This window comes from Thalassophryne amazonica, chromosome 3 (assembly GCF_902500255.1).
Source record: "Thalassophryne amazonica chromosome 3, fThaAma1.1, whole genome shotgun sequence".
Lineage (NCBI taxonomy): Eukaryota > Metazoa > Chordata > Actinopteri > Batrachoidiformes > Batrachoididae > Thalassophryne > Thalassophryne amazonica.
The window spans coordinates 81,636,950-81,650,967 of record NC_047105.1 but is presented as its reverse complement, the minus strand read 5'-3'; the positions used below and the strand labels follow the sequence as shown (position 1 = coordinate 81,650,967).

General features: G+C 40.1%; 2 protein-coding genes across 7 annotated transcripts in view; one reads left to right on the top strand and one right to left on the bottom strand.

Annotated features, from left to right (window-relative positions):
* Window positions 1-5,777, bottom strand: part of nek4 (NIMA-related kinase 4) — a 45,054-nt gene extending 39,277 nt beyond the window's left edge. For all 3 annotated transcript variants that reach the window (XM_034166962.1, XM_034166963.1, XM_034166964.1), the window contains exons 1-4: window positions 5,567-5,777; window positions 523-789; window positions 223-420; window positions 28-135 (exon numbers count right to left, since the gene is read on the bottom strand). In XM_034166962.1, the coding sequence (XP_034022853.1) occupies window positions 28-135; window positions 223-420; window positions 523-789; window positions 5,567-5,653 (660 nt within the window). In that variant the 5' untranslated portion in view covers window positions 5,654-5,777. The remainder of the gene's footprint in view (window positions 1-27; window positions 136-222; window positions 421-522; window positions 790-5,566) is intronic.
* A 6,365-nt stretch (window positions 5,778-12,142) lies between these two features.
* camk1b (calcium/calmodulin-dependent protein kinase Ib) overlaps window positions 12,143-14,018 on the top strand; it is a 157,631-nt gene continuing 155,755 nt past the window's right edge. For 2 of the 4 annotated variants that reach the window (XM_034166957.1, XM_034166959.1), the window contains exon 1: window positions 12,165-12,253. The gene's annotated coding sequence lies outside the window, so the exon portion shown is untranslated. Of the gene's footprint in view, window positions 12,254-14,018 lie in introns of all 4 variants that reach the window. The other 2 variants (XM_034166958.1, XM_034166961.1) reach the window with 2 other exon arrangements.

Genomic DNA, 14,018 nt, shown 5'->3' with positions numbered 1-14,018 from the left:
TGCATTAAAAAAGGGAAAGAAACCCACCTTTCCTTCTACAATGCGATAAACCAGTGAGTTCATGTCCTTGGCATTAAAGGCATGTTTCAACGTGGATATTTCATATACGCAGCATCCCAGGGCCCATACATCTGACTTGGAAAAAAAAGAAATGAAAAAGATTAATGTAAAGCAGTTTACAGCATATTCAGCAGTAAATTACACATAAGAGTAGAAAAATACCTTTTGGTTGTACGGTTTATTAGAGAAGAGCTCTGGGCTCATATAGTACGGTGTCCCTATAAGTGTGCTAGCCATGTCATTCTGATTCTCCAATACTCTTGCAATGCCAAGGTCACCCACTTTGATGATATTGTTTTTTGTGAGGAAGACGTTCTGTGTTTTAAGGTCTCTGTGAAGAATGTTTCTCTCATGCAGGTACTGCAAGGCAAAAATGGCAAGGTAATATCAGGCATGCTGGCAACAGTCACTGGAAAAATTTTGTTTGACTTTACTTGGCCTTCATTTTCAAATTCAACATACCTGGAGTGCCATAGCTATCTGGACGAACCATTCCACGACCTGCCTCTCAGGTAAGAGCTCCCCTTTTTGCTGCTTGAGTCTGTTATAGAGGTCACCTCCTTCACAGAAGCCCATCACAATGTACAGCTTGCAGTCGTCCCCTTCCCAAGACTCTCGGTAAGTCACAATGTTAGGATGTCGCAGCTGGGACAGAAGGCATGCTTCTTGCTCTGCAGCACGGCGTTCTCGTCGAGTAGAGGTGATTAAATTCAACTTCTTTATGACATACTGGCAAAAAAACAACAACAACAAACAAAAAGAGGCACACTTTCCCTGGTATATAATTATTAAGAACATTTATGCAAACGTAGTTAGTGTGCTTGGTTTCAGTGCAAAAGGTTCCTGGTTCAAACCTCACCCCTGCCTGTCAGGAAGGGCATCCGGTGTAAAACTTGTGCCAAATCAACATGCAGATCCATCTGAACATAAAGTAAGTAACTAAGAATCAAATCTCTTAGGGCTCTGTCACACCTTGATGATATAGCCAGTGTATGCGACGTATGATAGATGTGGCAAATACGCTGGATACGTCAAATACATTATGTAGCTGTCACACCATGATGATTTAGCCAGCGTTTGTCGACAGCCCCATTTCCACCGAGTGGTCCGGTTCAGTACTGCACAGTATGGTACGGGTTGGAACAGTCAAGTCTGGCTTGGTTTGTGTTTCCACCGCCGGCAGAACACTTTTGTGTGGCAGGTGGAACACGTAAATATTGACGAGCACGTCATAGTGCGTGCATACAGTAATTTAACATTTATTAAATTTTATTTTAGCGTTGGTCGATCATAGGGATTTACTTTCATCATATGTAGAATGCTGAAGAGTCAATTGATGTCTGCGTTAAACTGACGAGACTGCTTTCTTCCATCTGTGAAATATAGCTAAGGTTCATCCCATACTGTCTATGGCTGATGCTGAGACCCTGATTCATGCATTTGTCTCTACTAGATTTGACTACTGCAATGTTCTATTTTCTGGTTTACCGCAGTGCAGCATTAGGGGTCCCCAATTGGTTCAAAATGCTGCTGCCAGACTTTTGACACGAAGCAGAAAGTTTGGACCACATTACACCCATTTTGGCATCTCTTCACTGGCTTCCTGTCCCTGTGAGATCAGATTTTAAGGTTCTGCTACTAACCAATAAAACTGTTCACAGACTGGCACCTCGCTACTTAGCTGACCTAATCAAACCCTACGTACCAGCTCTGCGTTCTCAGGGTGCAGGACTGTGTCCCCGGGGTGATTAAAAAGTCTGTGGGTCACAGAGCTTTCTCTTATTGTGCCTCTGTTCTGTGGAATGATCTCCCTGCATCAATAAAACAGTTAGATTCTGTAGAGACTTTCAAGTCCAGACTTAAGAAGCACTTGTTTTCCTTTTCGTATGGTTCACATACTGGCATAGTATGTTACTATGCTGTTTACTTTTGCTTTTAGGGGAGGTGAAGGTGATGGTCTAGTGGTTAAAGCACTGGGCTTGAGACCTGACCAGAAAATCACTAAGGGCCCTTGGGCAAGGTCCTTAATCCCCTAGTTGCTCCTGGTGTGTAGTGAGTATCTTGTATGGCAGCACCCTCACATCGGGGTGAATGCGAGGCATTATTTGTAAAGCGCTTTGAGCGTCTGATGCAGATGGAAAAGCGCTATATACAGTAGTGTTCAGAATAATAGTAGTGCTATGTGACTAAAAAGATTAATCCAGGTTTTGAGTATATTTCTCATTGTTACATGGGAAACAAGGTACCAGTAGATTCAGTAGATTCTCACAAATCCAACAAGACCAAGCATTCATGACATGCACACTCTTAAGGCTATGAAATTGGGCTATTAGTAAAAAAAAAAAGTAGAAAAGGGGGTGTTCACAATAATAGTAGTGTGGCATTCAGTCAGTGAGTTCGTCAATTTTGTGGAACAAACAGGTGTGAATCAGATGTCCTCTATGTAAGGATGAAGCCAGCACCTGTTGAACATGCTTTTCTCTTTGAAAGCCTGAGGAAAATGGGACGTTCAAGACATTGCTCAGAAGAACAGTGTAGATTGATTAAAAAGTTGATTGGAGAGGGGAAAACTTATACGCAGGTGCAAAAAATTATAGGCTGTTCATCTGCAATGATCTCCAATGCTTTAAAATGGATTAAAAAAAAAAACAGAGACACGTGGAAGAAAACAGAAAACAACCATCAAAATGGATAGAAGAATAACCGGAATGGCAAAGGCTCACCAATTGATCAGCTCCAGGATGATCAAAGACAGTCTGGAGTTACCTGTAAGTGCTGTGACAGTTAGAAGATGCCTGTGTGAAGCTAATTTATTTGCAAGAATCACCCGCAAAGTCCCTCTGTTAAATAAAAGACATGTACAGAAGAGGTTACAATTTGCCAAAGAACACATCAACTGGCCTAAAGAGAAATGGAGGAATATTTTGTGGACTAATGAGAGTAAAATTGTTCTTTTTGGGTCCAAGGGCCGCAGACAGTTTGTGAGACGACCCCCAAACTCTGAATTCAAGCAACAGTTCACAGTGAAGACAGTGAAGCATGGTGGTGCAAGCATCATGATATGGGCATGTTTCTCCTACTATGGTGTTGAGCCTATATATCGCATACGGTATCATGGATCAGTTTGGATATGTCAAAATACTTGAAGAGGTCATGTTGCCTTATGCTGAAGAGGACATGCCCTTGAAATGGGTGTTTCAACAAGACAATGACCCCAAGCACAATAGTAAAGATCAAAATCTTGGTTCCAAACCAACAAAATTAATGCCTCGCAGATGTGAAGAAATCATGAAAAACTGTGGTTATACAACTAAATACTAGTTTAGTGATTCACAGGATTGCTAAAAAAAAAAGCAGTTTGAACATAATAGTTTTGAGTTTGTAGCGTCAACAGCAGATGCTACTATTATTGTGAACACCCCCTTTTCTACTTTTTTTTTTACTAATAGCCCAATTTCATAGCCTTAAGAGTGTGCATATCATGAATGCTTGGTCTTGTTGGATTTGTGAGAATCTACTGAATCTACTGGTACCTTGTTTCCCATGTAACAATAAGAAATATACTCAAAACCTGGATTAACCTTTTTAGTCACATAGCACTACTGTTATTCTGAACACTACTGTAAATGCAGTCCATTTATTTACTCTTTTAAATTCATTTTATTAGGAACCAGAGCGTGCCGCGGCCTCAACTTTATCTAAAGTCTGGGTCTTTTAGTGAAGCTTAGGGTTAGTGGCCAGCAATCACCTTAGTATTTCTTCTGTTTTTCTTGTTGCTTAATGCTGAACAATTATACAGTATTTGTTGTCTTTCTGATGCCTGATTCTGTTTTTTCCCCTCTGTTTTGAGATGCGGCTCCATCCAGAGATGGGGGTGGTGTCTATTTCTGCAACCCTCCCGTCCTGTGCACCGGCAAAATTTCCTGTGTATTCGTTTTGTAAAATGTGTTGGTAGCATGGCCCAAGCAGAGTCTCACTCCTTTGAGTCTGGTCTGCTTAAGGTTTCTTCCTCAAATCATCAGAGGGAGTTTTTTCTTACCACTGTTGCCTGTGTGCTTGCTCTGGGGGGTTGGTAAGGTTGGACCTTACTTGTGTGAAGCACCTTGAGGCAACTTTGTTGTGATTTGGCGCTATATAAATGACAGCAAATTGAAATTGAAGTGAATTAATGAGGTGCTGTGACTCATACGGCTGTGACACTACGCGCGCTCTGATTGGCTGATTACCGGTCGGATATTTTCCCATATCGGACCAGTTACCATGACAATCGGTCCGCAACACGTATTTTCATTACAAACCAGGAAGCAAAAACCGCGATTAGAAAAACCAAGTCGGACACGAACGTACTCCTTAAATATCTAAACAGAATTGGAAAAAACACACAGATAGGAAGCTTACCAGCTAACAACAGTACCATCTGTTAGCAAGTTCTTCATGGAGGCTAAGAAAGCAAACGAGCCCAACACCATTATCAGCATATTCGGGCGATACTGTAAGTTTGTGTTTATATATATATATATATATATAATAGCCATATAATAAACAAATTATTAACCTTAAATACAACCACTGAGTTAATAAATGGATTAGTTTGCAACATCTGTCATGCTTAGTTATCATGTTACGGGATATCATATGTCATAGAATCCAATGGATGTTGACCTTGTTTGTCCTTTACTTTGGACACCAAGCATTCAACACAGTCAAAACGATTCAATTTATTAATCCTATTAGCTCAACCAATAATTTATCACTTTTTGCCAAAATTGAAGGAACTTTAACTTTTGACCCCTGAACAAACTGAAACTGACCTTTGTCACCATTTTTACTGTTTGTACCCCATAACTCCATGACATTCAGCCATAAATAGTCCAAACTATACCTTTTTTTGGAATTGTTATGATCAGACAAATAATGTGGTATAGTTTTGAACATGATTGGAGCTTTTTAAAATTTTAACCCCTGTGTAAATATTTATTGACTCCTGTAGCTCATTAAAAGTCAGCTCCCAGATGGCTCCATATCTGAAAATAAACATTAGTTAATTTAGAATATGTATGCCAAATTTGATGTTTTTTATCACAGAATGCACAATTGTTTTGCTAAGAAATTTCGATTTGATTTATTTCTGGTAAAATAAGCAATTGTATTCATACACACACACGATTAAATGAATACTTAGGGGTCACTTCCGGCGAAGTGGCCAATCCGAAGGCGAGAATTCTTACGGCCTGATGAAAACCACCTCGGGCTGCACTGATTCCGTTGACATCAACTGGTTTTGTTTTGTCTCTAATTTGATTCTAACAGCCAGCTGATAGCTCTCACTGCCTGAAACAATGAGATTTATACATCAAGGTGACTTGAAATGAACCATTATACATTGTACGAGTCTGATCCCTTTGAAAGGTGACCAAAAATACATGTATTTGTATTGAGGTCGGCGATTAACACAATGTTTATTTATTATTCACGTGAACGTCCATGCAGGTTTTTGGTTGCTCACCTGTTTTCGCTCTGTTTTGTGTTTTACCAGGTTCACCTCCCCGTAGCTCCCTTTTCCAACGACCCTGATGAAACTATAATTATTCATCTTTCTTCAAAAGTGTTCATAATAACACGATCTGGAAGACTAAAGTATTACACATTTCTATCACGAACAGTACGCTGTAGAGATGTAACCGCCAAAAATCACAGCAGGTTTAGAAAAGTCGGTGCTAGCTTTAAAAAGTGCCAGCAACTTTGAAAATACAGGAAAAGAAACCATTTTTTTTATCACTAGGCAACAGGCAGCAGAAGAAAAGACAAGAGGGCCAAACAAATCACAAAGGCGTCTCGTTTTCCACACAGCGACACCTACCGTCCCATGTAGTCAAAAGCACAGCGAATGTTAATTCTTTATTCGCTGCAAGAAAGTAAAAATGGTATCTTTGTTTTATACGCATCATTTTTAATTGCCTATCTATCTATCTGTACACACACATATATACATACATACATACACACACACACGCGTGTGTGTGTGTGTGTGTGTGTGTGTGTGTGTGTGTGTGTGTGTGTGTGTGTGTGTGTGTGTATTCACAGTCAAACTTTTGACTTTGATTCCCCCACTTGTGTAATTTGTTTTTGCAAGGACAAATATCATGAAAATATACATACCACCAGGTCAGATCAGGTAAAAGTTGGCAATGTCCCTACTTTCACCCACCCTGTAGCATAAATAATTAACAATCCCTAAATAATAAACAAGAAGCTAAAGCCTCAGTCATTTTCATTTTATTTATTTTTAATATTTAAAGGAGAAATGGAATACAATCTCTCCATTTATTAACTTAGAAATTAGACAACTGAGAATAAACTTAAAATATTACTTACTCATTTAAACAAAGGATGTAGACATATTTACTTTCCCAAAATTAAATATTTCTTGATTCATATTAGGTAGAGCTGACTCATTAGGAAATTTTAAATTGTGATTTAGCAATCATGGAACAATTTGCTATGGACTGGCTATAAAACATATAAAACACGTGCTTAATATTTGGTGAATCAATTCTGATTTCAAGAAAAGACATGATGAAATATTTTACAGGGCTCCCCTCAAAAGGTGAAGGGAGGTTTGTGAATTCCTCAAATCCATGAAATTTTCAAGAAATTGTGGAAAATCTGTGAAAGTTAGAGTGTGACAAAAACAAGGAGTTCTGTGAAGACCTGTTGGCTGTTACATCCCTCCAGACAAGTATAACAGCAGAGGACATCTACCATAAAGAAGATCTTAGCAAAGGGGGGAATAGAGCCAAAACAAGTGGTTTCAGTAACCACAGATGGAGCCCCTGTCATGATAAGGAGAGAGAGGAGCTGTGGCGAGAATGAAAGAGGACAATCCTGAGCTCATCTCTTGCCGAACCATCCTGTTCTCCACCTTGTCAGATGAGGCTGCTGACAATGGTGAGAATGAAGGATTTCTCAAAGTATCTTCTTCTCATCAGTGAAGGAACATCTCTCTCAAAGTGAGAGAGATGGATCATCTGATGGTGAACTTTAGCAGACACAGTAAGAGCTTCAGTCCTGGACAGCAGCTCAGCCTGTTCATTCAGAACCTGTTGGCCCTGAAACTGACCCCGTCACTTTCTGCTTCCAAATGGTCTCAGAAACAGGTTTCCCAAATCTGAGGAAAGGAGCTCTGTACATGTCCATGTACAACTGTGAGACAGCTTTCACTACTATGAACATTATTAAAACAAAAAACAAACAGAAAAGGAGGCACTGAAGCTGTTTAGTTGTTCATATTTGTTGAGACTGTTTATATGTGAATTGTAGTTTTAAAAAATGTGAAACTTAAACTACACTTTTTTTTTAATTTATTGCTTCTAAAATTAAGTACTTTAAGATCCCTTTAAAAAAACTGTTTTTAAATGCAGAATTTATTTTACTTAAAAAATAATATTTAATTTATTATTTTATTATTATACTGCCCTCAGTTCAATGTGAAAATCAATGATAAACATTCTTGAAAAACTATTGAATAATGCTTTGTTTTGTTTATTAATCAGTTATTGAGGACATACAGAGAAGATACAAATACGTGTCCACTTCAGAACATATGGCACTGAATCATAACACATGTTGGACATTATGATTTTCTGGACTTTGGCTTGAGGAAATTCTCTCTCACTGGACTCCTTAACCCCTGCTGTACGTACAATTTGATTATACAACTATGAAGACTAGACAGTCCTATTTTTTTTGTTTTGTTTTGTTTTGTTTTGTTTTTATGCAATGAACAAATAAATAAATGTAGACCCAGGTCAGGCAGAAAAGTCTGGCTACAGGCCTGACATCATGGATATGCCATATGGGGTCGGGGAGGCCTTGACTGAAGAGGTCTTGTACATCAACATAATACTGGATATTAGTGCCATAAGCAGACACACAAAAGTGGTTGGGATCCAGAAGGATTTTCCCCCACAAACCTTTTACATTCCCCCATGTTAAATGATGCATTCTTGCTTTCTGAAACTGGCTCATTTTAGTGTTTTGTGCAGTTACAAAGTAACATACAGAGCGAATGCTCTGAAGAACGCTGCTTTTGTTTTGTTACTTCAGAAGTGTTATATTTATTAATCACCAGACAGAGTGCAGGCAAAGCTGTGTAAAGCCCTTTAGTCATTTTAAGGTGAGGCAGCTCGTCACTGACTGCACTGTACAATCAGGATTAATGAGTGAGTTACTGCTCTGCTCTGACCTTTTAAGGTTTTCTGGTCCACTAGATGGCGCATTACCATCACAAGATTACACAAGTGCAAATGAGGCTTTAGATAACACAGAAACTGGGGAGAGCTGACATTTTCCGTTTGGTATGCTTATGTATTTAGGATGAACGCTGCGAAAACAGAAAGTTGATAGGATAAATTGGCAATTTAAGATAATAAGTAAACAATGGTCACTGTGCTGCAGTGTACTATGGGAGTTTGGGGTTTTAAATGTTATTGTGGTTCATGTTAGTTTTACAGTGTTGTTAGTGTTACTGATTTGTGTTTTTGTAGTTCAATTGGTTTAATCAGTTTGCTCCCGGTACCATAAGTGAAAAGTTGATGTCTTCCACCACTGTCTCAGTGTGTCAAATTAAAAGCACCTGCTGACAGCAGAATGCAAAAAAGATGTGCGTGCGTGCGTTGGTCATGGATGAATGCTGTTGAAACAGAACATTAATAGGACTAATATTTTTTGAGAAACTACATATATTAACTAATAACACTGGTAAATGGTAAATGGACTGCATTTATATAGCACTTTTCCATCTGCATCAGATGCTCAAAGCGCTTTACAATTATGCCTCACATTCACCCCGATGTCAGGGTGCTGCCATACAAGGCGCTCACTACAAACCGGGAGCAATAGGGGATTAAAGACCTTGCCCAAGGGCCCTTAGTGATTTTCCAGTCAGGCAGAGAAAACACTGAACAACTAACATTGATATTTACATTCTTAACTCACATGTCACTCCAGCAGGGGGTGGTAAATCATCTCTATATTAAAAGTGTGTGTGCGGGCAAGATTTTATTTAGTAACATATATAACATACCTTCCAACATTTGAATTTACCAATACGGGACACCCACGCGTGGCCGCAAGCACCAAGGGTGTGAACCGTAACTAGGGGGGTCCGGGGGGCGTGCTCAGACCCACACAAATGCGGGACTAATGGGCGTCCTGCGCACAGTCATGTGGGACATGAAGGAAATTACCAGGACTGTCCCACCCAATGCGGGATGGTTGGCAGCACTGTGATAATATTAATAATAATAATAATCATGATAATAATAATAATAATAATAGTAATAATAATAATAATAATAATAATAATAGTGTGTATATGATAACAAGAACCAAAACAATTTATAAATACAGTAAGAGAGTAAATTAACATTAAAAAATTATGTAATTAACAGAAAATTAAATATAGAATTAGAATGATAGAAACTTTGTATAATTTATTGCCACCCCTTGTCGGCTACCTATTTATAAACACTACCAATCTAGAGCCCGTGGATCCCCATGAGCAACACACTAGCGTACTACATACATATAACGCACGTGTAATAAAGAAGAATTTTAGCCATGTCATTTTATATTTCATGTTACTTTAGTTAAGGTATAGTAAGTTGCATTGCATTGTGTGTATGTTGTCATCATTAATTTTTTATAGAGCAATTTGTAACATTCATGAGACTCAAGTGAATGATGATAAAAATGTGATAGCATGTCATATATACACTCAACAAAATATAAACGCAACACTTTTGGTTTTGCTCCCATTTTGTATGAGATGAACTCCACATACACAATATCACCATTTCCCTCAAATATTGTTCACAAACCAGTCTAAATCTGTGATAGTGAGCACTTCTCCTTTGCTGAGATAATCCATCCCACCTCACAGGTGTGCCATATCAAGATGCTGATTAGACACCATGATTAGTGCACAGGTGTGCCTTAGACTGCCCACAGTAAAAGGCCACTCTGAAAGGTGCAGTTTTATCACACAGCACAATGCCACAGATGTCGCAAGATTTGAGGGAGCGTGCAATTGGCATGCTGACAGCAGGAATGTCAACCAGAGCTGTTGCTCGTGTATTGAATGTTCATTTCTCTACCATAAGCCGTCTCCAAAGGCGTTTCAGAGAATTTGGCAGTACATCCAACCAGCCTCACAACCGCAGACCACGTGTAACCACACCAGCCCAGGACCTCCACATCCAGCATGTTCACCTCCAAGATCGTCTGAGACCAGCCACTCGGACAGCTGCTGAAACAATCGGTTTGCATAACCAAAGAATTTCTGCACAAACAGTCAGAAACCGTCTCAGGGATGCTCATCTGCATGATCGTCGTCCTCATTGGGGTCTCGACCTGACTCCAGTTCGTCGTCGTAACCGACTTGACTGGGCAAATGCTCACATTCGCTGGCGTTTGGCACGTTGGAGAGGTGTTGTCTTCATGGATGAATCCCGGTTCACACTGTTCAGGCCAGATGGCAGACAGCGTGTGTGGCATCGTGTGGGTGAGCGGTTTTCTGATGTCAATGTTGTGGATCGAGTGGCCCATGGTGGCGGTGGGGTTATGGTATGGGCAGGCGTCTGTTATGGACGAAGAACAGAGGTGCATTTTATTGATGGCATTTTGAATGCACAGAGATACCGCGACGAGATCCTGAGGCCCATTGTTGTGCCAACATCCAAGAACATCACCTCATGTTGCAGCAGGGTAATGCACGGCCCCATGTTGCAAGGATCTGTACACAATTCTTGGAAGCTGAAAATGTCCCAGTTCTTGCATGGCCGGCATACTCGCCGGACATGTCACCCATTGAGCATGTTTGGGATGCTCTGGACCGACGTATACGACAGCATGTACCAGTTCCTGCCAATATCCAGCAACTTCGCACAACCATTGAAGAGGAGTGGACCAACATTCCACAGGCCACAAGTGACAACCTGATCAACTCTATGCGAAGGAGATGTGTTGCACTGCATGAGGCAAATGGTGGTCACACCAGATACTGACTGGTATCCCCCCCAATAAAACAAAACTGCACCTTTCAGAGTGGCCTTTTACTGTGGGCAGTCTAAGGCACACCTGTGCACTAATCATGGTGTCTAATCAGCATCTTGATATGGCACACCTGTGAGGTGGGATGGATTATCTCAGCAAAGGAGAAGTGCTCACTATCACAGATTTAGACTGGTTTGTGAGCAATATTTGAGGGAAATGGTGATATTGTGTATGTGGAAAAAGTTTTAGAACTTTGAGTTCATCTCATACAAAATGGGAGCAAAACCAAAAGTGTTGCGTTTATATTTTTGTTGAGTATATATATATATATATATATATATATATATATATATATATATATATATATATATATATATAGTGGTAATGGACCAGTTGCCTGCTTGGATGGTTGCTATCCAGGACCCAAGGTGGTTACATGGTGTTGTGTATACGGCAACGTGCAATACCAGCACCTGTTCCCAGACTTGACTTAGTTCAGTGGGAGGAATGAATAAATATGTTGTTGGACCTTTCCTCACTGAAGCTGGACTCACCTCTGATGACATCGCAGTGGTTATCGATATGGCTCCATGATTAATCTGATCTGAAGAAGGTTCGCTGCAAAGAATGTCTCCATGGTAACTAATGTGTCAATGTTTTCATGAAATGAAGTCATGGCTAAAAAAAAAAAAAAAAAAAAAAAAAAGATAAGTGGAAAATTCCAGTTTAACCTAGGTTTTATGAAATAACCTTCAATACAAATAAAAATTCCTGCTGTACCTTGTACTTGGCAAATAAAGTAATTTGTGCTGTGACAACTACAAAAGATTAGTTTATAAGCCATTTTATTGTGTTTGCTTTGATGGCTATTGTTGTTACGTTTGATATAAATCTAATCCCATAGATCACCTACAAGGTTAGAACATACGACGCATGGAGGTAGATGACCAATAGCGTTGCAGAACCTTTACCTGGACCTATTGGCTCGATCAGTGATTGGTCGTTTGATGTCCCGCCCTAGAATGACGTCAGGAAGAGTGCTGCTTGCTTGCAGATTACAGAGTGATAGTGCTCCGAGTTGATCAATCTGGCAGATTGTGGATACAAGAGTTGGTCTTTACAGAACCTTAAATTTCAGGTAGGAATGACTGCTACACGGGATAAATACCGACATTTAAAACCGCAGTTCGTACTCGTGTTTTTTTTCTTTTCTGGCTGCTGAAGTTAGCAGCTGTGTGCGCGCGCGCCTTCACCTCTATGTAACTGATAATGACATGTAATATGCAGCTAGCTGTCTTCTGCCATACAAACTATATTATTATACAGTGCTTTTCTGGAAGTGTAATTAATGTAGAACTGTCTACAAAGAACTCCAAGCTCTATCGTCAGGTTGGTGTTAAATTTTTAAAACAGAAATAAATGGGTTGTTTTGTTTTTCTAATCCGTAAATATTGCTTGTAATTTTCCATTTCATTCCTTCACCTGGAGCGCATGAAGTATTTTTAGCTTTCAATTTCCACACTTCCCCTCATCTTTCCCCCCCTTTCTTCCTCTCCACAAACTTTCCCTCGTGCCCCCCCCAAAACGCACGCACACACACACACACACACACACACACACACACACACACACACACACACACACACACACACACACACACACACACACACACACACACACACACACACACACACACACACACACACACACACACACACACCTCTAATATGTCTTCTGTCACACAAACTGTCAGCTGGAAGTTTCACAACGAGGAAATGGTTTGATGTCAGTTGGAGGACTTGTGCGAATATGTCGGTTTGTTTGTCAGTGGAAAACTAAAATACAGGTTTGAGCAAGAAAGATTTTTTTATGTGCTGTTTGTGGCTCCTAAGCGTTTTTATGTTGCACCATATGTATTCATTTTGCCAGGTAACTCAACATAAAACGTCCTATAGAAATCCTATAGTATTTTTCATTCATTGAAATCCTGTAGGATATCTATCAGAAATGTGAATATCTTCTTCCCATAGAAATATCATACAAGTCCTTTAAGAATCACACAGTAATCCTATTATCTTGTGTTTTTATGCATATAAACTGACAGAATACAACAGGAATTCTATAGGATTCATTTAAGTTGATCCTATAGGAATCCTATTATGTGTTCATAACTGTCAGGAGTCCTATAGGAATACGATTCTTATAGGATTTCTGTAGAAAAAATATATATTTCAATATGAAATCTGTAGGATTCCTGCCAGTTACTCCTTCAGGGACCCTTCACACATGGTACGAATGTGGTCGAATTGCGCATTAAGTGTGCATGAAGCAGGAATCGTATGCAATGCGTGTAAAATCATAGCTGCTTCCAACACCTTGTACAGCTGTTACTACAACTATTTGCGCACACCAGCGGCTGAAAGACAGAGCGTGCCTTGTGAGAGCCCATCAAACCCTCTCGCGGCAGGTGTCGGCTAAATTCCAGGTGACACACAGGAACATCTAACACCGCTCATTTGGCACTTAGAAAATGTGTGGCCATTCGCACTATTAGCATGACAGCAGTCAGCAGACAATCACTGTCGAGCTGGCTGTGAAATTTGTCTACGTGCCCCACGAGTGTGGCTTTGCAAACAGACACAGTGACACCTTGGTGTGTGCGCTGAACTGACGGGGTGTGTCTGCCCATAGGAGCAGCTGTGGAGATCTGTGGTTCTGGACGTCACGGCTGGGGAACACGTACTGTGTTGAGACGGACATGAACTAACAACTGCCCACTGTACGTGTGTCTGCTTGCTGTCCTCACATGGACATGCATAAAAACATATATCACTGTTGCACTGGGCCACAGCTAGCACACACACAGAGCACACATTGACAGGCTACCCCAGGTGAAACGGACC